Raw genomic sequence first — 25,602 nt, 5'->3', positions numbered from 1 at the left:
TGATTTCCCAAAACTGAATAAATACCACACATAGCAACACAAAACTGCTCTGCTAGCTCAATCATGTTGTAACTAAGATGTCCGCTAGAAAAAAATATTTTTTTCACGGACCATTTATTGAGTTACTGAGTTACAGACACCGCTAACGGGGCTAACAGCTAACGGTTAGCCCAGCTAATCTACGATAACCATGTTATTAATTACAAAACGTGCACACAGAAATAGTAATGTTTGTTCAATCATTGTGTTTATAGACTTTACAAACATCAGAGGCAGCGCGTAGGCAACGCAGTAACAGAATCTAGATTCATATTTGATCAGCACTGCCTGGTTTGACAGCTTGACCGCAATTAATGAGCAATGACTGACTCCTCGGCTCTGATTGGTTGTTTTTGGTGAGCCGTGGTGAATTAGCAAACAGCATTAGAAGCAGACGGAGGACATGATTATGTTTGACACGCTCTCATGTAGTTCATTCAGAATATAGTGCCAGTTTCAGCAAACATGACAATTTTATTTTCATTGAGTTACCAACTGTAGCTTTAATTGACAGACATGAACTCTCCAAATAAGCCTATCATCTCTCTATCTGAGCGAGTGGGGCCAGTTGTGTTGCTAAAAAGATGAAAAATAATGACGGAGCTAACCAGCTGATTCCCAGCCTCAGGAATGATTCGATATTTAAGCACAGCACCTGCATCACGACAGAGATCTTGACACTAACACAAGCTATTCCCTCTGCAGTGACGCTGCCCCTACAAATGTACAAAATCTACTTGTTGCTGCTGTTGTTTCCCTGCAGGATTTACCACACTGTGATACGACCCTGTTGACTTTGCAGCTCTGCCTTTCTTTTCCCTTTCTGTATCTTTGCATGAGTTTATGTAGCAGTTCAATTAAGTGCCTGCGTGTGCGTCTGCGTGCACACGCCTCCCAGGGGTGTGTCGCTGCTGTATCATGGCGTGGTCGATAAGCGAATCTGCCCGAGTGACACACCGGATTACTGCTGCCTGGTCTCAGCCCAGAGAAAGACTGTGAGAGGGCTCGGGAGAAATGGCAGCTCCGCTCTGCTGCCCTAATTCTAGCTGACAGAAATGTTGTGGGAGAAATTTCCTCCACTTGCTTCAAAGTTCTGTCTTCATTATTAATGATGTACTCGGGATTATTTTCTCTTTTGATTAGAAAAAGAAACATTTGTAGACATGAAACGTTGCTACGCAGTGACAGAAGATGGAGAGTCTCAGTCAGAAGGGAGGATCCAGTGCCTTGCTCAAAGACACCTCTACAGCAGCAACACGTCTCTGCTGCAGGATAAACTGACTGCTGGCAGCTGAAATGCACTCTCTGGTGTCACTACACACCCTCTGCAACCGATATGATAATTTGATCTTTTACCCCTCTTGAATTAAATGTGGCTATCATGCGATGCCACTGATGATTCCTCGTGTGTTTACGCCAAAAATAGGCCTTTGTCTGCGTCTGCAGGTCAGAAATCCCTCAATGTGGCTGATGTTGCAAGGTGACGGTGTAACCTTTCCAATCCTAATGAGAGGTGACATTATGTTCCCCTTCCTGGATCAGGATGAGACACTTTCAGCTGCGGCAGCTGGTCGGTTTTAGTTACAGAAGCTGCGTAGGAAACCATAGCAACTTGGGTTTCTGTTTGTTTGGTAGGATTTCTAGGCTTTATTGGTACTGGTGGCACAGCAGTGGCAAATAGTCTGTGTGAATCTGTGCGAACCAGAGCCAAAGCCTGAGCTCACCTGCTGTACTGTATGATAATGTCCACAGTTCGGTGTAGAGTTGGTGCATTGACTGGAACACAACAGTCTCTAGTGGCAGAACTGAAACAGTGCATGGAAAAGCTATTAAAAAAACAGTTCCCCTGCATGTGCTTGGCATTTTAAACATCAATGAAATGACAAAGTCCACCGAATAAAAACACTGTCATTTCAACAAATGGCAGACGAAGGAGTAAACTAACGCTTGATCTACAAAACGTGCTCTTTCCTCCCTCCAAAGGAGCTGCACTGCTGTTTATCAGGCACACAACTAATAAAGCCAATCCTCAAAAGAACAACATTGAAATTATAGCCCGGAGTTATAAACAAGAAACGGAGACATGAACACAGGGAGGAGAGGAAATGGGAACCGGCTGGGTTAAAAAGGAGTTATATTTAGCGGCACACTCGCATAAAGTTAAAAAGAAATCTTAAAGATCCACAGTGAAGTTACATCTGTGGAGCGAGCTAATCTCCTGTGAGAAGCAGAGAGGGGATGCGACTGCCATCAAGAAGCACAAGATCAAAACTGACAAAAAGGAGTGATTTTTTCACAGCGTGAATATTTAATCGGCTAAATTTCGACCCCACTGATTGCAGCTACTGCAAAAATGAAAATGTCAGTGACAAGTGAAGAGGGTTTTCAAATGTGATATAAATAAAACTTAAATCAAAATGCCTGCGTGCAGGCTTAATGACAGGCGATGATGTGTTTGTTACTTCACATGATCCTCGGAGCAGAAAATCTATCACAGGAGACTGAAGCTCAGCACCAACCATTCTGCAGGATCCTTTTCTCATCAGGGAGTAATAAGGCTCCTCTGTATTTAAACACTGACTAATATCCACTGTCAGCTTGTGTAATAATACAGTAAATCATCAAGAGGAAGAGACGCAGCCTCCCAGCGAGGCACCGGCCTGCTGACGTACTGTTGACAGGTCCATGGAGGTGGTGGGGGAAGGGCAGTGTGGCGGGAGATGATCGATGTCTTGTCAACAGAGTGCAGAGGTGCTGGGGTGGGGAATGGATGACCTGTTGAGAGGCCCTCTGTGAAAAAAAAAATCCTTCAAAAAAAAACAGGTCGATAATGAATAAGTCTGTCAGCAGCACCTGAGCCCCCTGAAACAAAGGAGGCTGATATTCATTGCGAGCTAAACGGGAGGGAATAAAAACACGCCATGCTCGTTACCGTGGACGTAGCATGTTTCATGACACCAGCACAGGACGCTCAGTGTGCAATGTGGGAGCTGCGTCATCTCCAGATGGCAGTCAGAGTCACTAGCGAGCAGCAGCGTGTGTTCCCAGAGCTTATACAGCCTCACCCTCTCCACCTTTGCAACCATGGCAACGCCGAGCAAGAGGTCCTGCTGAGGATGCTGTGCTGTCCTGAGGGGAGGAGCTGCGTCGGGTGACAGCGCTCCTGCCTTGTGCGCCCCTTCCTACATGCAACTTTGAATGGTTAATTGTCTTTTGTCTCTTGGGTTTTCTTTTATTTTCTTGTACATCGCTTTTAATAATTGAGTTTACATTATTTGCCTTGTGTGAGGCCCTTTCTGAACATGACAACATGTTATGTAAGGGTCAGGGTGTGCTGTATCATCTTGTTCACAATATTGCCTGTGTAATTTTTAGTATGATGTGAAAAATTCATGTCGTTTTTGCTGCCCCCAAGTGGCCAAAAAGTGAATGCAGGTTTCAGAACTGTGTGTGTTCTGTGATAAGGGGAGATAAAGCCCAGTTCAGACCAAAGATTCGCAACAAGAACGTAGCAGTGAAAAGTTGCAGCGGTGTGAACTGGCCGGTCTCAACTTGACTGCAACTCAGCTGGTCCAAATCTCCCGCGGCTGGTTTTAGAACGTAAAGCCTGTCACAGCCAATCATCCCTGCTGAGGCCTCTGTTTCCGTCCTCACAGTGTGCTGGTGTCAGATACTGGGCTACTCCTGCTGCTCAGAGTATGTGCTTAAAATTCCCAGGATTAAGTTATATCTTTAACAGTGTACTATATCTGTGTGTGTTCCACTGACAGATAAAAAAGCAGGTAAAATGCGCCTACAACAACTCACTGTCATGCCTCAAATATAAACTGCCAGTTGTGACTTCAAATTACAAAGTGAAGGGGTTCCCTGGTGAGCTGGTGAGGTTTAAGGTGCTGACCATGAAGTCACTGGTTTTAATCCAGGCAGAGGCCACTGTTGCACGTCATTCCCCATGTCCTTTCTCAAGAAAAGAAAGGTCTGGCTGCGCCGACTCTCACTTTAAGATTGGAGAAAAAGAAACGCCCCAGCTTTTTTTATTTCTTTCAACCAATCACAATCGTTCTTGGCGGTGCCACAGCAACGGTGTGCTTGCAAAAATATTGCCGGGGGAAACAGGTTTTGGTGTAACACGCCCACAAAAATATCGCCTACAGGACGCAAACCATGGCAGAAAAATGGCTACATCCCCGCAAGATCAAACACCGCAGAAGTTAGTAAAGGACGTTTGTCGACTATGACAACCGGAGGTGGTATGGCGGGACTTCAGCGGGTTGCTTGTTCCGCCCAATGAGAGGCTGATCTATGCAGCGAACTTCCGCCCACTCAGACTAAGTCGAGCACAGCGTATTTGAAGTTGTTTATACAGTTACTTAAGACATAGTTTAATAATTCGAACACCTGGGGGCGCCCACGAGCTCACCTGGCAGAGCAGGCACCCCACGTATCAAGGGCTGTGTCCTTGTTGCAGCTGCCATGGGTTCAATGCCAACCCACAGCCCTTTGCCGCGCGTCATCCCCACTCTCTCCCCACCTTTCATGCTAAATCTGTGCTATCTAATAAAGGAAAAAAGCCCCCCAAATATCCATCCATCCATTTTATAACTGCTTATCATCTTGGGGGTCTCGGGGAGCTGGAGCCTATCCCAGCTGACATTGGGCATTAGGCAGAGTACACCCTGGACCCCAATTTAGAGTCACCAATTAACTTATCCCTGCATGTCTTTGGACTGTGGGAGGAAGCTGGAGTACTCGGAGAAAACCCACGCAGACACGGGGAGAACATGCAAACTCCACACAGAAGGGCTCCCTCCTGGGTTTGAACCAGGAACCCTCTTGCTGTGAGGCGACGGTGCGAACCATTACACCACCATGCCGCCCCAAAATATATTCTAAGAAAGAAATAAAAATACTTTGAACACATGTATTGGTGTAAAATTTATTTGGATGGAGAGGAGTGGTGGTACCATTTTATGCAGCTGAATGCTTCTATTAACATGACTGATATTAAATATTTTCAAATATTGTGTCAATTCAGGTATATTGCAACACCCCTAAAAGGTAAGGAACTCTATCAGTATCAGTGTCACTTTAAGGGTACTGCTATAGCATTTTTTTCCACATGATAACGAGCCCTATGACGCAGTATGCAGCCATCACCTGCAGCAAACACAGTTCGGCCGGCCACAGAGAGATAATGAGGACAGCCTATCACATCTCGCTGCTCTCTTTCTTTTATCTGGCTGGTCTTGTTGAGCTCCGTCTGGCTGATTTATCTGAGCTTCCGGACCTCAAAGGAAGTACAGAGCTAAACTGAGAGACTTGGGAACTGGGCCAAACTGTCTTACTCAGATCTGGAGTATCTCTAAGTAGAAGGCACAGTTAAGTGCATATGAGGACAGGCCGAGTGTGTGTGTGTGTGTGTGTGTGTGTGTGTGTGTGTGTGTGTGTGTGTGTGTGTGTGTGCGAGCCCTGGGCACTGGGTATCTGAATTAAATTTTACACTTAAATCACACAGTCAGGGTGATTTATGATCTGCTCCTTTTGAACTTCCTGCGATTCTAAACAGGATAACACAATTACACAGACGGGGAATCTACCTCAGATTTTACCTGTGTGAAACTTAAGCAAATTAATTTAAAGATGAAACCCATGCAGGCGTGATGACGGTCTACAGAATGAACTCTACAGTACCCTGCCAAGAATACACCCTGAAATACAATGGTTACGCTATAACAACAGTAATCTCGAAAGAGAAATCTCATAGCTCGCAGCTCTTTGTGTTCATCCCCCGAGATGTAGCTGGCGTAACCTCGATGTGTTTCAAAGCCACATCTTTGCCGCCAGCCTCAGCAGGGAGAATATCACACTTTCTCTCTGTCGCACGTAAATTTCAAGCAGGAGCAGCTCATTAAAAGTAATATAAAAACACATTTCTAGTGTACTTTTAATCAAAAATCTGTAGCCTAGGAGAAGAGAAAAATGACTAATGCATTATAGAGCAGCATGCCAGTCTCGGATTAAGGTAGCCCTGTGGGAAATGAGCTTTTCACTACTGACTAGTGCTTTTGGTTGAACATTACAGTTGCCATCACAAAATGACAGTGAGAAAGCAGCATGGTTTAGGTATTGTGATTAAAAATGTTATGCTTAACAGTACAAAGATTAATATGATTAAGTACAAATTTATCAACGTAATCATAACACAAGCCAGTGGCTGGATCAGTGATTAAAGTGCAGTAAGCGTTCTGAGTTCTAGCTCGAGGCGGGAACCTGTGATGTGCCTTAATTATAATCAGTAAAAATGTGAAACTCATTTAGGAAACTGACGAGTAATAAATCCCAAAACTTGAACAGCACACAGTCTCCTCTAGCGGAGAGTGTTTGGATCACCAAATTAAAAACAACAGGACTCCAAAAATAGAGGCTTCACTTTGAGATGAAGGAAGTTTGACAGAAAAAACAAAGAGTCAGACTATTTTTAGTGGCACTTTAAAGATTGGTGTCTGCCAATGGAAGAATCAGATGGACACCGACTCATTGAAGGGCATTACCTCTTTTGAATTTCTGATTATGGGGAGTAATAGTTTTCAAGGGAATTTGTTTCAAAGCGAAAATGAAATTTAAAAATGCCCTTTTAACCCTTTTAGATCACATCATCAGCACCTGTTTAACAATATATGCCCCCATAATACATGTATTTGTTTTCTTATATCAAAATCTAATCATTTTTTCTTCCTGTGAAACAAAACATGCAGGCTGTTCTCATGCACTGTACATATATATATACCTAAGAAGAGTATTGCACCTAACATGTGCAATCATGCACTAGTGATCTCTGCATAACCTACGTCATCAGGAAGGCTGCAAACATGCAATCAGTGCACTGATGAGAGTAAAGAAGGAAGAAGTATGAATAGTGATGTAAGGAGGCAGGTTGGAGCAGTGGATGGGTCAAACAACACAGGACTGTCTCAGGACTTTACCCCAGGGGGCGCTGTTAAATTAATTATACCAATTACCAGTGCCCAGTTAAATTTATACCATAAACATGCGGGCGACTAGTTGACTAATGGCCCTAAATGACAACTATTGGTCGACTAGGAAAATTCTTAGTCATGGCAGCCCTAGCTCACTTAGGCTTGTACAAGTAACAAATTCAACCAATAATATCACGGCGTCCACCCATCAATCTGCAACGTTTAGCCACACAGAGCTAAGATTAAGTTAGTCAGCTATAGCACCAGCACGGTATGTCAGTATGTGTCCAGTGTTCGCCACTAAAAACCTTGCTCGGTTTCCCAAAGACATGGTGGTTACTGGCCTGCTGGCTAATATCTATTTACTTTGAGGAAGGTCATATCTTTGGCAGCTCCAGATTATGCGCAGTGCATTTTATACTGGACTGCGTCATCAGCTAATGTTACATTTAACATACAATGGGCTTTGTCTCTGTCTTCCTGATGGTTATTGCTATCCTGTCAGTGTGCACTGTCGGGGCCTCACCTGTTGTAATTCTCTGTGTTGGCTATGACATGCCCACTTTTCAATGATTAAATCAGATTTCTCCCAGTGACATATCCAGGCCATGGAATCATATATCTTGCCTGGCTATCCTGTTTCAATTGGAGATATATCATGACACTGAAGGTAGATATTCTCAAAATGCCACTTCATCTCGGCTTTAAGTTTGGTCTCATATTTTAGTTTATAAAAAGAAGGAAATGCAACATGAAGTAAACATACCCACTAGTTGTGCAGTTGTCCCATTTTTATTGTACTTACATCACATTTCATTTGTATTTCTATGTTTACTAGTCTGTGTTACTGGTATTGGCTGCTATCATGGGCACAGATTTGTTCTTTTATTTGTTCTTTCATTTGTTCCTCAGTGATTTTCTGCAAGGTGTCATCTTGCATTGCATTATGGTTGTTATATGTTGGTAAAGTTAGTAAAAAAAATACAAAATGAAGTCGAACGACGCTCTAAAAAATGATTCAAGGGGCTGGTCTATAACGTATAGTCAGCTGACAACTTATTCTAAGAAGCTGGTTGGTTGGACAATTGAGTTTGTCGTCTTATAAAAGATTGACTTAATAATGCCAGAGTTGGAACTACTTAAAAAGATGGATGCAAATTATTACCTCCAATGTTTTAAGTTAAAGCAGCAGGTCAGTGAGAACTTGTCAAATCTTCTTGTGGAGCCTTGAGCATGAATAATGACTTTGTCACTCGATATATATTTGCAGACCTTGCCCCCTGCAGAGTCACGTGTCCTCTTTCAATGTAAAATGCAAACAGAGTGAATTATTTTCATTTTCTCTGCTTTTGTCCGCGCATAAAGAAAAAGTCAATACAGGCCGGGCCATAAAAGAGTCCCAGGGCTCCGGTCTGAAGGTGAAATGTCAGCGGATTTTACCTTTACATATAACAACAATTAATTAAGGACACTTGTGGGGTTCTATTTGCAGTAAAGGGTATTCACCGAGAAAAAGAACTACTGCTGATGTCTCCCCAGGTGACTCAAACACTGCCACAAAATACTGATGCTAACACACTGAGCACAGCAACAATTAATCAATCCCACAACACACACACACACACACACACACACACCTCCTACAAACAAAGATGCAGTGCCTGCAGTTTGTGAGCTCAGGAGCTCAGAAGAACGCTGCAGTAAACAAATTAAACAGTTGTTTGCAAAAAAACTAATTATTTCCATTTTCACCAGCTCTGGTACAAACAGCTTAACCTGCATCTGGAACTGAAGGATTTTAGACACAAGCCAAACAGGTAAATATTTGGATGAATGACATTAAATTCTTGACATTTCTAAGTTTTCCCTCCGCAAAATAAATGGAAGCAACAATGGTGCGTTAAAACTTTTACTGGGGGGGGGTTAGGGGTTGGAAATAGCACTTCTTGAAATGGTCTCCTCATCTCCCGAGGCTAAAGGCAATTTCATGCTCCAGCACGACTCAGGGGGACATCAGGACTAAAGGTGACCTCAAGGTTAACGGTGCAAACCTAATAAATATGTTGGAAAATCCAGCAGCACAATAACAGCTCCTGGTCACACTCCTAAAATCCAATCCCAAGGTTTAATTGCTAGAGAAAATCAGGATTTTGAATTTAACCGCAGTGGAGTATCTCATAAAATGAAGACAGGGGCTCTTAAAGGAAGTAGGGGAAATGTGGCGAGCGCTGTGTCCAGCCTGAATGTTGTTGTTGACAGCCCGAGCAGTGTCAGTGTTCTGCCTGTTGCCAACCTTATCACTTGATTCTTGATGTGACAGACATCAATAATTCAGAGGAACATCACAGTGTTGGCAGCTTTTTAAAGATAAAAGGCCGGGCGAGTACACTGCTGTTTGCTGTAGGTTTGAGCTGGTGTCATCTGCAAACAAGCAAGAGGACGTTTTAACAAGTCACTTCATCGGGCCTCAGCAGAGGCTCAGAGTGTTCAGGTGAATCAAAGGCTACAGCAGCTGCGTTCACTTGTTGACTTCCCATCTTGGTTCAAGGAGGGCTAATCAGTGATTATCTGCCTCTGACGTCTTTAATGGACTAAATTAAGAAACGACAACTGACAACCAACAACCACAACGACGAAGGCAAGATAATCAAAAGCATTTGGAGAATAAAGCTGTTGGAGAGGAGTTGTGCAATGTGTGGTGAGGGTCACTGCTTCAAGGAGCAGGGGAAGGTTAAATACTTTACCACTGAGAGATGAAATTGTAACGTCGTCTCAGTTGTATGTGATGTTTTTTTTAATAACCCATATGATGCGAGAAGCAGCTGCCCCCAGGTGTTTCCACATCATCGGTGCAGTGGTTAGCATTGTTGCCTCACAGCAAGAGGGTCCCCAGTTTGAACCCAGGATGGAGGAGCCCTTCTGTGTGGAGTTTGCATGTTCTCCTCGTGTCACCGTGGGTTTCCTCCAGGTGCTCCAGCTTCCTCCCACAGTCCAAAGACATGCAGGTTAATCGGTGACTCTAAATTGTCCGTAGGTGTGAATGTGAGTGTGAATGGTTGTCTGTCTCTATGTGTCAGCCCTGTGATAGTCTGGTGACCTGTCCAGGGTGTACCCCGCCTCTCGCCCAGTGTCAGTTGGGATAGGCTCCAGCACCCACCCACCGTAACATATCTGCTACATATTAAACATACAAATGCAACACATCCATGGTTTGCAGAAATGTGCTATACCAGTATTTAGTCTGGAGATCTGGTTTTGCATGTTGCTGTGTGTGTGTGTGTGTGTGCCTTCTCAGAGAAAGAAACTATTAGACAGTCAACCTGGACAAAACAGTACAAAGTTTTACAACTACTGTATGTATCTGTTTGTCCACTAGACAAAAGCAAAGCCTTATTTTCATTATGCACATCTGATAGTTATGAGGCAAATTTGTAAATTACAGGTCATATTATGCCTCATATGAAGAAACTTTATTCAACTTTGTGCCAGCTGAGGACAGATGTTTCAGCAGCTGTAATAGCCACGAATGTGACCAAACATCATCAGGGTGTCTTCAGGTATCACAGTTCAATTTAATGCTTTTAAAGTTCACGACACATTTTAACCAAATTTTATTACTTATTTAAGAATCATAGGTAAGCGCTGCAGGCAAGTAGTATCTTGAGAGGTAAGTGTTATGTAGGAATATGAATATTAGAGTGAGTTAAGTCAGTCTACATTTTGCCAACAGGTGCAGGTATGAAGTAAAATGACAGTATTGTAGTTTTCTAAAGATTTGTAACATTAGAAATGTGGACTTTCACATTAAAATGCTCCACTCATTTTCACAAAAAGAAATTTAAAATGTGTAAATGAAATAAGATAAAATGTTTTTAGTCGTTAAGACCTCACGAATTCAGATTTAAGACTAAGTAGACAGAACTCTCTGCACAGCCAGTCTCAAGGATCAGGTGCTGGTCGCCCGCAGGATGATGAATTGAAAATTATCTTTTGAAAAATGTTTTTGAAGAATGTGAAAGAAAAAATATTGAAAAAGAAAAGTGAAATGACTGTGATCATTAGTCATGTGACCCGTGTATATTTAGCACACCTGTGAGTGCTCGTGCGATTCTGTTTTAGCGAACCTGAGGAAGCCACAGCGAAATCACAGTAACTCAGTTCAGTGTGCGGTGGTTTATGTTGATCACATTAAAGACTATTTCATGACTTCCAAACCTTATTGTAACATTGAATTGAAGACATTTTAAGACTTTTTAAGGACCTGTAGACACCCTGACATGGAGCAAGCCAAGCAAAAAGCCAACTGTCTTAAGCGACTTCTCATTGTTTCTTGACAGTAGCTCAAACTGGATATGATTCCTCCCCAAAAAGTGCAACTTATCTCTCAAAATACAAACTCAATAACTATCAGTAGCAGGGTAAAGGCAACTAAAGCTGGTGTTTGGTCTTGGAAAAACAATTTCCCAACTCATCTACGAGGCAATACTTTCCCTTAGACGTCTTCCCCTTAGACTAAATTTAGATTTTCTGTCTCCAGTAAAGTAACCGCCATGATGGTGAATCCATAACACCCCAAATCAAAGCTTTAAAATGATAAATCCAAAAAGATGTGTGACACCACAGTCTACATGACCCCATGTATTTTCCACAGTCTTCGACCAAATGATGCTCTTTGCAATTTCAGCACCACGGACAGCGGCGGAGGAAAGAGCAGGCTCTCAGACAGACGCAAAAACGACAGAGAATCACATCATCCTCATCTGTTAGATATCAAGCCAAGGATCAGATCTGATATGTGATTTCATAGTGAGGAAAAAAAAGGCACAGACAGTGACACAGACTACGTCAGCTCTCACAGGCCCTCTTAGATGTTTATCCAACACAATCTGAAGAGGGCTCATCACAGTGCACCCAAACACAACAGAGACAAACACACATTCAAGCAAGAGTTAAGCTCCCAAAGAAAAACATTTTAAAACTTTCTTGACCACCCCAGAGTTTGCATATCTCCGGGCACACACTCTCGGCCTATAAATGTGTGTGTATATATAATATATGCGTGTGTGTGTGTGTGTGTGTTATCTAAAGTAAACATCTGGATATTTTTCCTAAGACAGGGTTATCTTGACAAATAAAGTAGAAGTGTCTTACATCCTCATCCTCCCTCGAGCATTTTTTGCGGTACTGGACGTGAGGTCTGCCATCGACGAGTTGCTGAGGGGTCTTCGTCGCGTTGTCCTCGTCTGCAACCTGTCCACCGAGAAGGTGACTGGCCTCAGGTGGGTGCGGGAAGGAATTGGTCGTATTAATCTTCCCGGTGAATCTCTGATACAGCGAAGCCATATTATAGGTCCAGTCCAGATAAAAACAACTTACAGCATGTCAGAGCCACAGAGGGGTCTCGCCTGAGTCGGTTTTTTTGGAGGGGGGGAGCAGATCTATTGGTTTTCTGTGCGCTTCGAGGAGAACCGATGGCAGGCAGCCAGTTTTCACCTCCGGGATGGAGCAAAAAAGATAAGGTGAAGATACCGCGCTAGTAAATAAGCATCTATGGATTGTGGATGACTCACAAGCAGAAGTGATAGACCGATATAAAAGCTGAATCCTTCGCAGCGGTGTCCTTTTAGCTTTGTCCAGGCGCACGGCAGACTGGTGGGCTGAAGGTGTCAATAGTTGCGCTCATCTGTATTCACAACACGTTGGCTCCCCTCTTCAGTTTCCTGATGCCTCCTTACAGCGAGATAGCAGGCGGATGCGCTGAGTTTCCGATCAGATACTCGATCCCCACCAGACTCCGGGTGATTGTCCACAAAATAAAGCAGCACAAGATAATGTTTCGACACTTTGGGCTCTGTTTTGGCGGACCGTCCTCACGCGTGAGGAGTGTGAAGGACGCAGAGAGCCCCGGCGGTACTCTCCGCAGACGCGCTCTGCATGAGAAGTGACCAGCACCGAGAGAGCAGCGTGTACTGTATAGCGCTGCTGTCGCCGCACTTCTCCGGGTGCTGTTTTTACGCACAAACATGCGCCGGCACTGCGCGACTTTCACCTGAATTAACCTTGATTTAAAAGCTCTGATTGACAAGTCGCGCTCATTTGTGATATCATGAATGGGTTCATAAAATGTTCTCCCACATGATTGGCTTTGGTCCCAGGACGGAGCTCGAGTGCCTCTCTGTGGCGCACTGAATTAGGGCAGGCTGACCACACACACCTCTACTTCAGGTGTAAAGCAACTACTGTTCCTGGTTTTGCTCATGTTTTCCTATAAAATCCACCTCTTACAAACTGAGCTCATCTTGTTCAGCTTAAGTCGAGATCAATAAACCTGTACATTTTTCCAATTTTCCTAAAATACCCAGTTACATGCAGCCTGGAAGTCCTGCAACAGCATAACCAAATAAAAAGCAAATAATTTATTTCCCCCTGCAGCATCTTTAAGTCTTATAAATCCCTTACAGTAATAATTCAAACCATGAAAATGTCTCCCCTCTAATGTATGCACTTTCCCTCCTCCTATCTTATATTTTCAGTCAGTCCACATCCACAAGTGTTATTCAGCTCATGCACTATTTCATGCTTGAAATGCTCACAGAGGCCAAAGCAATGCAGCTTTCTGGTAAATGCAGAATATTGGCTTATATGTGGCGGAGGGGAGGGAAAGGCTCTCGAGTCAAAGTGTTAAAATCTCTGCCATCCCTGTCGTGAATGCCACAGGCGAACACCCCTCAGCCTCTCACTGTGACAGCTCAAACTATCACTCCACCGGGGCTGAGCTGTATTTCTGGGAAATAGGTCATCTTCACACGGGTACAACTTCAAAGCAGCACTAAAACTCCAAACAGCCCCTCTGTTGAATGCCACTGTTTTGCATCTTCCATTAAGTAAAATCAAGCTAATTTTGTAATCGTCTGCGACTCAAGGTGGACTGACTACAACAGAGGAAAATATTCTATATTCGACTTTGAACAAAGAGTTTCAATTAATTCTTTTTTGACAAATGGTGAGTCATCTCCAGCTCTGAAAGAACTGCTGGAGGCTCACTGATTCATGGCTTGAATTATGAATGTAACCTCTTTAATAGGATATGTATCTGGAATACAGAGTATTGATTTCAAAAGGTTTGGACATTCATTCAAAAACAAGCCCGGGACATTACTGCCTTTATCTAATTAAAGTTAGTCCCTATCCCTCCCTTTCGCTTCACTTTGAATCCATTTTCCTTGCACTCTGAGTGTGATTCAAATGAACTGAATCATAAATTTGCTTGATGCTTTTGCATGCTTTTTAATTGCGGCAGAGATTTATGTAGTGGGCTGAACATCTGGGCTTCCAGCAGCCTCCTCTTACACGGTGGCTCGCCTGCTTGGTCGCTGTCATCATTTGTTTCTCTAGTTCATAAATGCCTTTCCTGGGTCTGCACACCCCTTGGGGAAATAGGTCCAAGTCACTTGACATCCTTCCGAGCCTGTCTGATAGATGTCTTCCAATCTCCCTCACCTTGTCGGGGAGCTATTGTGAACTGCCTGGCTGCTTTAACGTTCCCCTCAGGACCGTGCCGGGAGCAACGGGCTCGGCTTGACTCCCCTATCGCCTCCTCGCAGATACAGCAGCTGACTGGAGCTACGCCTTCCCCACAGCTCTCGTAAACATCACTGCTGCAGTCAAGCTCTGCGTTATTAGAGGCAAAAATGTGGAGAGGCATGTAATAACAGCTATAATGATGATGATAGCTGCAGCATACCTAATACCTCTGCGGGTAGCTAATGGTGCTTTTGGAGCCTGTGCGTGCTAAAAGTTACTTCAGGTGCGATATGGGACATTTTAATTATATTTCAAGCTCATAACAGATGCATTTTAATCCGAATCCAAAATGCACCTCTGTGCACTTTATGATGCCGTAAGTGATGGCTTTATGAGGCTCAATATACTCCCCTGGGTGAATTTACTTTTGATTCCAGTGAGGGATTTATACACAAAAGTTACCACATCATTTAACTGAAAATGTACAGGTGTTATCTTTTTATATATGGGCTGGAAGGAAGTCATTTGCTTTCTATTCACTGTTAAAATGAAGCCAAAATACTGGTGCTCACATGCTCCACAGGGTGCAGGAACACTCTGAGGTAGCCTGCAGGTAAAATCCCTCCACTGCATAAAAGATAGTCACTTTAGTTTTGATAGCAAGAAAGACTGAACTGGAACCAAGTCGGAGAGACACAAATGGTGAGCAAACTGTCGTCCAGTGGAGAAAATAAATAGCAAAAAGTATATACATGCAACCCACAAGGCTTTTTAATGTTTCATGCTTTTCTGTTTTAGCTTTAAAGGAACACTGTATAAAATTTACAGGGGATTTAGTGATGTCTAGCAGTGAGGATTACAAATTTGCACCCAGCTGAAACTTCTCCCGGTTAAAATTCCTTCAGTAGTCACTGTTCAGGAGCTGAATTATCTGCAGAGGTCTCTTCCTCTCCAAAAAACAACAGACCACGTGATTAAAACCAGTAAAACCACTGAATAAAGCAGTTTCATGTCACAAATCAGTGTTTCTCCAACGCAGCATGGCTCACCCGAGACAGGCCGTTAGCTCAGCACCTGCTCATGTGTGCTCACCTTTATTCTCTGATAAGTTAAGATCCAGATGTTCAGGAGGTTTTTACCAGGAGCCAAATTATCCACAGATGTTTCCTCTTCTTCAAAACAAACAGACCCAGTGATTTAAACTGATAGAAACACAGATAAAGCAGTTTCACGTTATAAATTACTGTGTTTTTCAGATGCTGCTCGTCCCGGAGGAGCTGCTGACTGCGGTGTCCAACATGAAAATGTGAGTGCCCCTATCTAGAGCCAGTGTTTGTGTCTGCTCTGGGCTACATGGCATTGCAAGATGGGAATCTCAGTAGACAAGGACCAGCTCCCTATGCAGACATTAACAGCTCATTCTAAGACAACAAAAACGAAACAGTCCTTGTTTTCAGATGATTATAAACAAAAAAAACATACCTAATATTTTATAATCAATTTCTGCCAATATATCCCTCCACATCCGACACACTGCACCTTGAAGAGCTGCTGTCACACCTTAAGAAAATTGCCTGAAGCATGCTGAAGCCCATTTATAGTATTTTCTTATTCATAAATATGTAAATAGAGTTAAGCGGGGTGAATAGCTCGAGGTTCAATGTCATACATGATTCATAATATATATCATCTAATGCACTCATGATGCACACATTAATGTGTTTGCATTAACTAAAATCCCACCACAAGCTAACCACTTTCCATCAGCATGCTGCACTCTGCTACAACATGATGACTCACAAATTAATTGGATGGAAGAGCAAACAGATCAATCAATCAATGTCTGGTGGGAGTGCAGTAATATCTAATTTCCTCTGAACATCACTCAGCTGAAGAAGGAAATTACTGCACCTCTCTACATGCATGTGACAAAATGGATTTATTTACAGCCACCCATAATCACATCATTTTTGCACCATCTTCCGTTTTGGTAATGATGATTTCCCTTGATGTTGAGCTGCAGCAACATGCTTTAGTTTTTTATCATCCTGCTGCCTGTGTCAGATTACATGCCTCTGCTCTGCTGTCTGCTGGACACATCTTACATTAAAGCTGCCTCAAAGACAGTCCATTACTGGGCTGTAAATAGTTCACCCTCACACTACATAAAAAATCACCATGAATTCACTTAAACAGAGTTGAATGCATTCAGTTTGTCCAATTATCAGAGCCAGTCTTCAAGCAGGAATTAGCCACACATCATAAATCATTATGAGGTTATCAAACTAGGGAATGGGAGGGGAAAGGTGTAAGACAGAGATAGTGTGTGAGGAGAAAGGGACAGGTGTATTCAGGTGTCATAAAAACAACTGGGAGTTAGTTATTGTAATTAGGCCCAATTACTACTAACACGGTCCACAGCAGCAGCACCAGCGGCTGTCACACACAGCGCTCTGGTAAAGTTACTTTAAAAACTCGCCGGAAGTTGGCGCCTGATTCCGCGTCAAAATTCTTCCTCTTTTCTCCGAGCCCCAACACAGTCATATCTAAACACACACACATGACACACATATTTTTAAACTCAGTGCTACTTACCCTTTCCGGGGATATCGCTATCTCCAATGTTCATCACTGAATAAACGTCTAAAAATCCGCTTAAAAATCACAGAAAAAGACGCTGCTTGAAACTCCAGAAGCTCCTTGAGATTTATCACGTTTTTAAGTTTTCCTCAGTTTCAAAGTTTTTCAGTGACAGCTGACTGTATATCCATGGGTTTGCTGCAAAGAGGAAGTGCTAATGATTAATTCGGCATACTTTTAAGGGCGCAATTTTGCCCAGATGTAAATAAAATACAGGCTAAAACAAATGGGGCTAAAGTTGTGGCTATTCCCCACGGCTTACTGATTCCATTGCGGCTTCATAGCCTACTTCCTGTTCCCAGAGACCCAAAATTATGGGAAATGCAGTCCCAAAACTTAGACAAATATTATCCCCAATTAGTATCAAGACAAGGAATAATAATAGGAGTGACAGTGTTAACTTTTTTTTGTTTCACTATCAATATATTGTTGAAATTGTTCACATAATTTTGTCGGAGAGGGGTCACAAGGTCAGACACTGAAAACCCTGCTTTAGATAGATAGATAGATAGATAGATAGATAGATAGATAGATAGAACTATGAATAATGGCTTAACTCAGGGTCCCATCAGGATCACAACGTTATACTGAATATGTCTAGAAATAGGCTAATACCCATCACTTCCAAGGTAGAAACATCTTCTTCTGTCAGTGTTTATCAAAATTTAATTACGCCTCACTGAAGGCTAAAGTCAATAAGAGCGTGCAGAGGAATACATTGCTTATCGCTGAATTACACCAACACTGCATTACAACACTTGGCTCATTTCAGGCCCCATGTAACGACGGTGGATTCAATTACCGTGTGCTGCAAGTCAGGACACTTTATTACAATTGTGGCCCGCTGCACGGAAGCAGAAGACACCACAAATTACCGAGGCAGCCGCAGAATTCAGGTCGGGTCAAATTTACTTGATAATATTGAACGACAACCGGCGTAAACCCACACAGAGTCCCATGCAGATTACAATTCACGCATCGTTTTTATAAAAACCCCTCTATAAATTCACATTATGGTAAATATTCTGGTAAGTGGTCATTTCTAAACTCGTTTTTCACCATGCAGCGTGTAAAATTCAACTTTGTTAACTACTTTCCGGCACTGAAACCAGCCGAGCATGTCGCCTGTTGGAACTGCCATATTATTATCTTCTACGGAGAATGAGTGCTGAATCTTCCAGTATATTACGGATGAAGGGAAGCTATGTACTGAGCCCAAATTGAAATGGCAGCAGATAAGTCACAGAGGAAATGGAGTTTAATGCTGGCTGATGTGGTAGAATAGACTGTGGCTACGTTTGAGGGGAGCAGCAGACTACAGTCGTGGATTGTGACAGCAGCAGATGATGAGGAGGAGAAGCGGGGAGCTGGGGAGCGGAGACACCGAACAAGAGAGCGTGTCACTAAGAATTTATTTTCACATGTGTGTTTGCGGGTAGATAGATAGTGTGTGTAGCAAAACAAGGGCTGAAAAGAAGGGTCGGGGTGAATGAAATGAGGGAGCTTATCACATGGGAAGTGTGAGACATAACCTAAACCACCCTGCTTCTCACGCTCTTTTCTCACACAGATATTGGTTGCATCATTTTTTGGGTGCTACAAATATAATGTAATATTCCTTATGGCTCCACATACATTTGTGCATCTCAACCACTGCGCAAAGTCAGAGTATTTGTAATTGGAGTATACTTGAGTGTGTCTCTGCTGGGAATACATTTGGAGCCAGAGATACAAACCATCATTTTATCTATTACTGACAAAAGACTAATAATCACCATCAGATTGCGTCTGTTCTCGCATCATTTTAATTGCTTAAAAACAACAAAAGTTATCCTAAACTTCCACTCTTCATCAATCTCCCTTGCAGCCCATTTGCATGCAAGAACGAGAGCAGCATAAAGTCTGCATTTAGTCAAAGCTGAGCAATTAGCTGATCTCACAGCCATCTGAATGATTTCCACATAAACAAAGAGAAACAAAAAATTTAAATTCAGAACATGCCAACCAGGAAAGCGAGCCAATCATTTAAAAAAAACATCCGGATATCTCATACAACAACGCATACGTACTTCAATCCAACTGTTGGCCAGCTCCCACCGAAGTCATTAGATGGCAACACATCACAAAGAATAACAATGAGGCGCTAAGAATTCTCCACAGCATATGTAAGCAAGCATTCATTAGGAGTCAGCACTTGAAAGAAAATTAAATGGGAAGCGTTTGTCCATCAGGATCCTCAGAGGGGACGTTGGGACCAGCCACCCCCGTCCTGCCTGTCCAGTTGTTATCAAAATCAGCCAGCAGCCTTTTCTGTCAGGAGCAGGAGACTCACCCATAAACACAGACATTCCCCCACAGCGTGCCGTGCATGCTAAAAGGGCCCACTTACCCTTCTGGAAGGAGTGCTGGTGTCGATCTTCAGCTGGGTGGCTATGAGGACAGACATGGTGAAAAGTGCCACTTGCTTTTCCCCCCTCGCTGTGCTCGCACCTTTGTGCTGTGAAGTTGAGGCTGCTGGAGGTGTCTGAGAAGTTCTCCCCCCCTAACCTCCTCTCCCTCGCCTCCCCTCCCCTCCCCTCCAGCTAAGGGAGAGGATGACCCGGGGGTCCAGGAGCCCGACCAAAACGCCTCCCTCTCTCCTCGCAGGGTGAATCAATCACACAGACACTGGCATCGCCTCCACAGGGGGGCGAGGGGGTGGGATAGGAGGGGAGGGGGCGCATCTACTCCGCTCAGGCTGCTCCAAGCTCTACTTATCTCTCCCCGTCCTTCCTCCCTCACTCCTTGGCTCACTCCCTCACTTGCTCGTCTTTCCCTCCCTCACACACACTGAAACTCTCCCAACAAGACTTTTCCCAGCGAAGGTGGAGAGTCCAATAAGTAAATAAGACACACACGTAAACTGAAAACAACAAACACAAACAGTTTTGCATCATATCAGCACCAATACTGCCTGCAAGGCATTTTTCCCCTCAAGTGTGTGTGTTTTTCCAATCTGAGTGTGTGTGTTCATATTACCAAGAAATGGATCAATTCAGTCCTCTTTGCAGCTTGGTTATGATTAAGTGCAAGTAATATTTATGCTGCCTGTCTTCCACATCATAAAGTACATCCCCCCACACACACCCATCAAGCCATGCTAACAGGACAGAAGCCTGGCACGAGCCACACTGCTGCTTTATTTATGTAGCATTTGTGTGCCTTGTGTATTGAGTCCCAAGGCTGAGTGTGCGTAACCATGTTTATTTACCCAAACCACAGTATGGAGCCATGGCAAAGAAGGGAATGAAATGGCATTTGTGAAACTAGGAGTAGTCACATTTCTCAATGAAAATCCCTCTTTTCTTAATCTAATCTGCTCAAGTGAATATGACAAAAGCTGCAGGCAAGAGGCACCGTACCTCGAGAAGACCAGCGCAGACGGCACACACAGCAAAGCATTCATAACTCATTCAAGAGCGGTGAATCACAAGGCTACACACAGTCGGTCCCCGCTCAGATATGGACTCGGGGGCTGAATCATGGCTCGTATTGATGCGGCTGTCCGGCGTTTTGCTCGTGTGTGAAATCAAAATGCTGAGGCTACGTGAACTTTGCAGACGGTGCAGGGGTCATTAAGGTGCCATCGCACTGCAGAACAGTGCCTCAAGTTTTCACACTCTGCGGCTACGGAGGCTGGTATCTAATTTCACATTCATGAGCAAGATGTGCACTATTTTAATATGACCTTGCCAATTATTCATTGGAGAAGTGAATAAAATAAAGCTGGGACGCTGATGTTCTTATTTCATAGACAGCGGTGTGTTTTATACCCTGTGGTGGGAACTGGTTTAAAGGTTTCACGGTGCTTCATAAATACTTATATTCAAAGTCAGCCGATTTCTTTTTGACCGTGACTCATGGACTTGCTTAAAGCGAGACTCTTCCCCCTGCAGCTGCAGCAGTTTATCACTAATGACTGCAGGGCTACGGCTTATATTTTACATGTTTGATTTACACAACTAACCCCAGATGACAGCAGCAGCTGATAAAGAGCTGCACTTTGTTAAAGGTAAGCAGTATAGCCACAGAGCATGAGACAATAAAAGATGAAATCAAAAGCATAAAAACAAAAGGGAACAGCTGCACGCTTAACATTTTGTCATATTTGTAAAGGCAGCATGTAAAGCTATACAAGACAAGGATAAAGACGAGCTAAAGTTCATCTTTGCCAGCACACCACAGGAGATGGGGTTTCATATGAGAGAATAATTGCTCCGATGACTGCACCGGGAATAATAAAGTCCTTTGAGTTAATACAAGACATGGTGGTTGTAGTTATAGCCGTTGCTGCTAACAGGCTGATTTTGTGCCATGACATTTCCCCGGGGTCCTTTAAACAAGCCCCTGATTGGTCATCTTCCGTATTCATTTTTGTCACATTTACAGCCGTGACATACACTCCTATGATTATGAACATCGCCGGCTCACAGTAAGTCACTGTAATTGCAATTAGTGTAAAAGGTCAGCGGCGTTATTGCTGTAAAGCACAAAGGTGATGTGGTGTTTTATCACACTGACAGAAGATTAACAACGTACAGCTACTTTTTTTTTTTCACTTGTTTACTTACGCTCATTTACTGATTTCCTCCGTCTGTCACCTCCTGCTGATTTTGCATAATGTGAGCTGCCATTAAAGCATTTCAAGAGCGGATGTCAAAACAAAATCATTAATAAAATCTGTGTAATCTATCCGTGGCACTGAGAAATTGAAGACATATTAGTTTACATCAGAACTTATAAATCCCAATAACAGTGTGCATTTAGCTGTTATTAAATCACACTTAACAGCATGCTCAAGGGAAATGTTTAAGGAAGTATTTCACTGCTGGAAAGATGCGAATAGTTTTGAAATTGGTGCTAAATGACCAGAGAAAACAGAGAAAAAGGGGGCTGTGGGATTTTGCTCAAGAGGTAGAAAACCTACAACTACCATGATGCACTGTGCTGCACTGGAACAAAAAATACTCCTGCTGTTGGGTGATGTATTACGAGCTCTTACGTTTTGACATAGGAAACAATATAGCAGCCAGCTAGGAACAAATCATCTCATATTAAAGCTATATGTTTCTGAAATAATTGTAGACGAGAATAAGACGACACAGTAACAGAGTCTTGGTTCATATTTGATCAGCACTGTCTATTTTTGGAGTCTGAGTTTGGGAGAGAAAGAGAGAATGAGGGGCGGCTGTTTCTAGCTATACTCTTTGTGTCCCTGATGAGGAAGAACAATCTGTAGTTTGAACAGCAGCCCTAGATGTGGAGATAAGCAAGGAGATCTGGGCGCTGGTAAGATGGAGGAAAGTTTACCATAGTTCAGTTAAGCCCAGTTCAAACCAAAGATTTACAACAAGACCGTTTTAGACTGTTGCAAAGAAAAGTTGCAGCGGTGTGAACTGGCTCGACTGAGCTTGACTCAAGCCGGCTGATGGTGTCACCTGCAGCTCAGCTGGTCAAATCACTGGTGGCTGGTTTTAGAATGTAAAGCACGGCACCTGTTTCTACAGCAAGTCGGCTTGTAGTGAAGTCAGCTGGTCAAATCAAAATGAACGCAGACAGTGTGTTCACTTGCTGTGGCAGGTGCTCAGTCCCTGCCGAGCCCTCTGTTTCAGCCCTCACGGTGTGCCGATGTTGGAAGGTGGGTCACTGCTGCTGCTCCTTGTATGTGCTTATGCCCCCTCTCACACACACACACATTCTCACTGGCTGATTATTAGCGCTGTTTACTTACATTACTGTGGCGTATTTATTATGAATACAGTCCGTCTGATGCTGGTTTTGTTTCTGTTTTTTGCCATTTCATCGCTACTACAAATGCAACTGTGGCCAGTATCTCACTATCACTATCCTCCTTCATATTTCAAGCTGTGAACCGGCAGGTTTTTAGAACATTGCAGAACAGCGCATTGCAAGTATAGTTGCCTTTTTCAACTCATCTCATCAATCAAATTGCCATACAAATGACACAAATGCAACCGTTTCCTCTAATAGTGAAAAAGTATTCAACTTTCCACTGCTCCTGACATCAGCGGCCCTCGCTTATGATTTTACGCTTCATTGCTGTGTTCATGTCTGCTACCTAGAAGGACGTATCTGGTGTCAGGTACAGTAATTTGCTAGTTTACCATCTGTCTATGAAAACAACAGATTCTCACTCCCACCTTGTCACATATCGACGTTTGGTCATGGAACTTCCACATATAGATTAGAGGTGAAAGGTACCCTGGGTGCGTTGGTTGTTGACGTTCTAGGACGCCCTGTCAAGTTCTGCCTGTTACATGCATTGTCTTCTTTCAAAATACACTTCTGTTTTCACAGGAAATTTGCCATTTACATACAGTCTCTCAAAATAAACGCACTACATCAGTACAACAATGTAAGTTAACGTTTTTTTCTCCAACAACAAAAGCACACGGTTGGGTTTTGCTGAACCCATCCAACACCCCTCCAACCCACCCTACTCAGACTTCCACTGCCTTAACTTACATTCTTTTCCCGCCGCGTTCCCCCCTGACGCCACTGAGCTCCGTTAAACTATAACAACAACTGGCCACGTATCATGCCGACATTAAAGGACTGCTTTTTCATCAACTCTGACGCTGCAAGTCACTGCCCAAGTGCCGGATTTTGACGACTTCAGAGTGAGACCAAATTGATGAAAACATTAGTTTAATCTTCGTGGTTCCTACTAGGTGCATGTCTACAAACTGTGCGACTCTCCTGCAATTGTGATGTGAATGAAAAAAAATTCAAAGTGATCCTGCTTGATTAATCAACATTGTGTTAATCATAAATTATATTTTGAAAGACAAGCCAAGGGCTGTTTAAAATCAGTCTGAGGGCCACAACTGGTTCCCGGGCCAGACTTTGGACATGACTGCTTTGAAGCATGCACGGCTCTCTAGATCCAGAGAGGAAGCTGGATTTATAACCAGATACCACGGGGATAATGAAATCATCAGTTTAGGTTTTTGGCTTGTCTAACTGTGTTTACCTAACTGATGTCTACAGCCACTGAATTAAATGGATAAATCATAAACCGATCAATAAATAAGTCTGGTAAATACCAAACAGCGCTTGAAAGAAACAAATCATCCCTAATAACGTATTCTGCTTGCTGTTTTTTCCTGTGAGCTGCAATGTTTTTAACACTGCTGCAAAGATTAGGCTTGACAACCTTATAGGACGAAGGTTAAAACCCAGAGGGACATTCAAAGGGTTTATGTGACTGCGTGAATGTGTGTTAGTGTTTCTCTCTGTGTGCTAATGTGCAAAATGAAAGTATAATCTAAGCTCACTTCAAAACTTTGTGCCCCATGATGCCGTCAAACCTTTATGTCCTTAGCCAAGCTCTGATCTTGACCTTCAGCCAGACCGCAGCACCTATCCATGGCTAATCGACTCAGAGGCCCCGAGCATCCACCACCAGCGCTCCTCCCTGTGGATCCCAAAGATTCACACCGCTGTACTTGGTATGCTTCTCAGACCAGCTTCTCTTTGAGCACAGGGAAGGGCAGTGGTGCAAAGATATGAATAGAGAACACAATGCTGTTTGTCAGAATAGGAATGAGTCCAGGAATATGTGCATATCAGGCTATGATGTGTCTTTATCAGCGACATGCAAGAGGCTCCTACCACAGACGGAGCTCTATCAGGTCATCTGTTTCAGGTGACAGCTACAGATGAACCCTGCACCCCGGGGAGCAATGCAAGAGCAAGACTGTGACCAGGATGAAGAGCTTGCGGTGTTCGCGGGTGGCCAGGAGCTGGAAAAATCTAGGAAGCTTTCATAAACATGGTTCTCATCTACAGCAAACCTTCCCCAGAGAAGCCAAACCCACGGCACAGCAGTTAGTGATGACAAATGACTGCTGTTGAATGGTGTTCTCCCTTGCTGCCGGCCGTCCCCCGGTTGTTTCTCCATCTCCAGATTTCATTTCATTGAACAATGTGCTATTGTTCGCCACCGCATTATCACTCTCAACGCGGTCATTGGGTAAAATAAACAGATGGTATCGAGATGGGCGCGTACCATGTGTGTGTATGTACACACCAGGAGAATGAAAGTCATTTTGTACTGGCTAATAGTGGCTGTGGGCAGCAATACAAACATTTTAAGCAGGCGATTCAAAGTGCAATGGTTCAATGCAGAAATACAGAGGGTGATACTAGATGAATACAGAATGTGTTTGAAAGGCATTTCATCCGTACATATTCCTGCTGCATACAAATCGTTTCAGTGCAAGTTTGTCTGTACGATTCTCCTCCAGGGAACCTTAACATTCAGCTCAGAGTGCCAGTAAATCCTTGACACACGCTTTCAAACAGCTCTGATACAGTTGCTCTCAAACCTGATCAAACAGATTAAAGTTATGATCATGTT

At 43.3% G+C, this 25,602-nt stretch overlaps 1 protein-coding gene across 2 annotated transcripts in view; it reads right to left on the bottom strand.

Moving 5' to 3' along the window:
- Positions 1-25,602, bottom strand: part of LOC126382873 (dipeptidyl aminopeptidase-like protein 6) — a 145,880-nt gene that overhangs the window by 113,589 nt on the left and 6,689 nt on the right. Inside the window, exon 1 of one of the 2 annotated variants that reach the window (XM_050032994.1) lies at positions 12,168-12,383. The exons of the other annotated variant lie outside the window; for it this stretch is intronic. Within the exon in view, the coding sequence (XP_049888951.1) occupies positions 12,168-12,359 (192 nt within the window). The 5' untranslated portion in view covers positions 12,360-12,383. Of the gene's footprint in view, positions 1-12,167; positions 12,384-25,602 lie in introns of those variants that run through there. 2 annotated transcript variants of the gene reach the window in all.

This window comes from Epinephelus moara, chromosome 21 (genome assembly GCF_006386435.1).
Source record: "Epinephelus moara isolate mb chromosome 21, YSFRI_EMoa_1.0, whole genome shotgun sequence".
Lineage (NCBI taxonomy): Eukaryota > Metazoa > Chordata > Actinopteri > Perciformes > Serranidae > Epinephelus > Epinephelus moara.
Note: the sequence above shows the minus strand (reverse complement) of the source record. Positions and strands in the feature narration are given on the sequence as shown.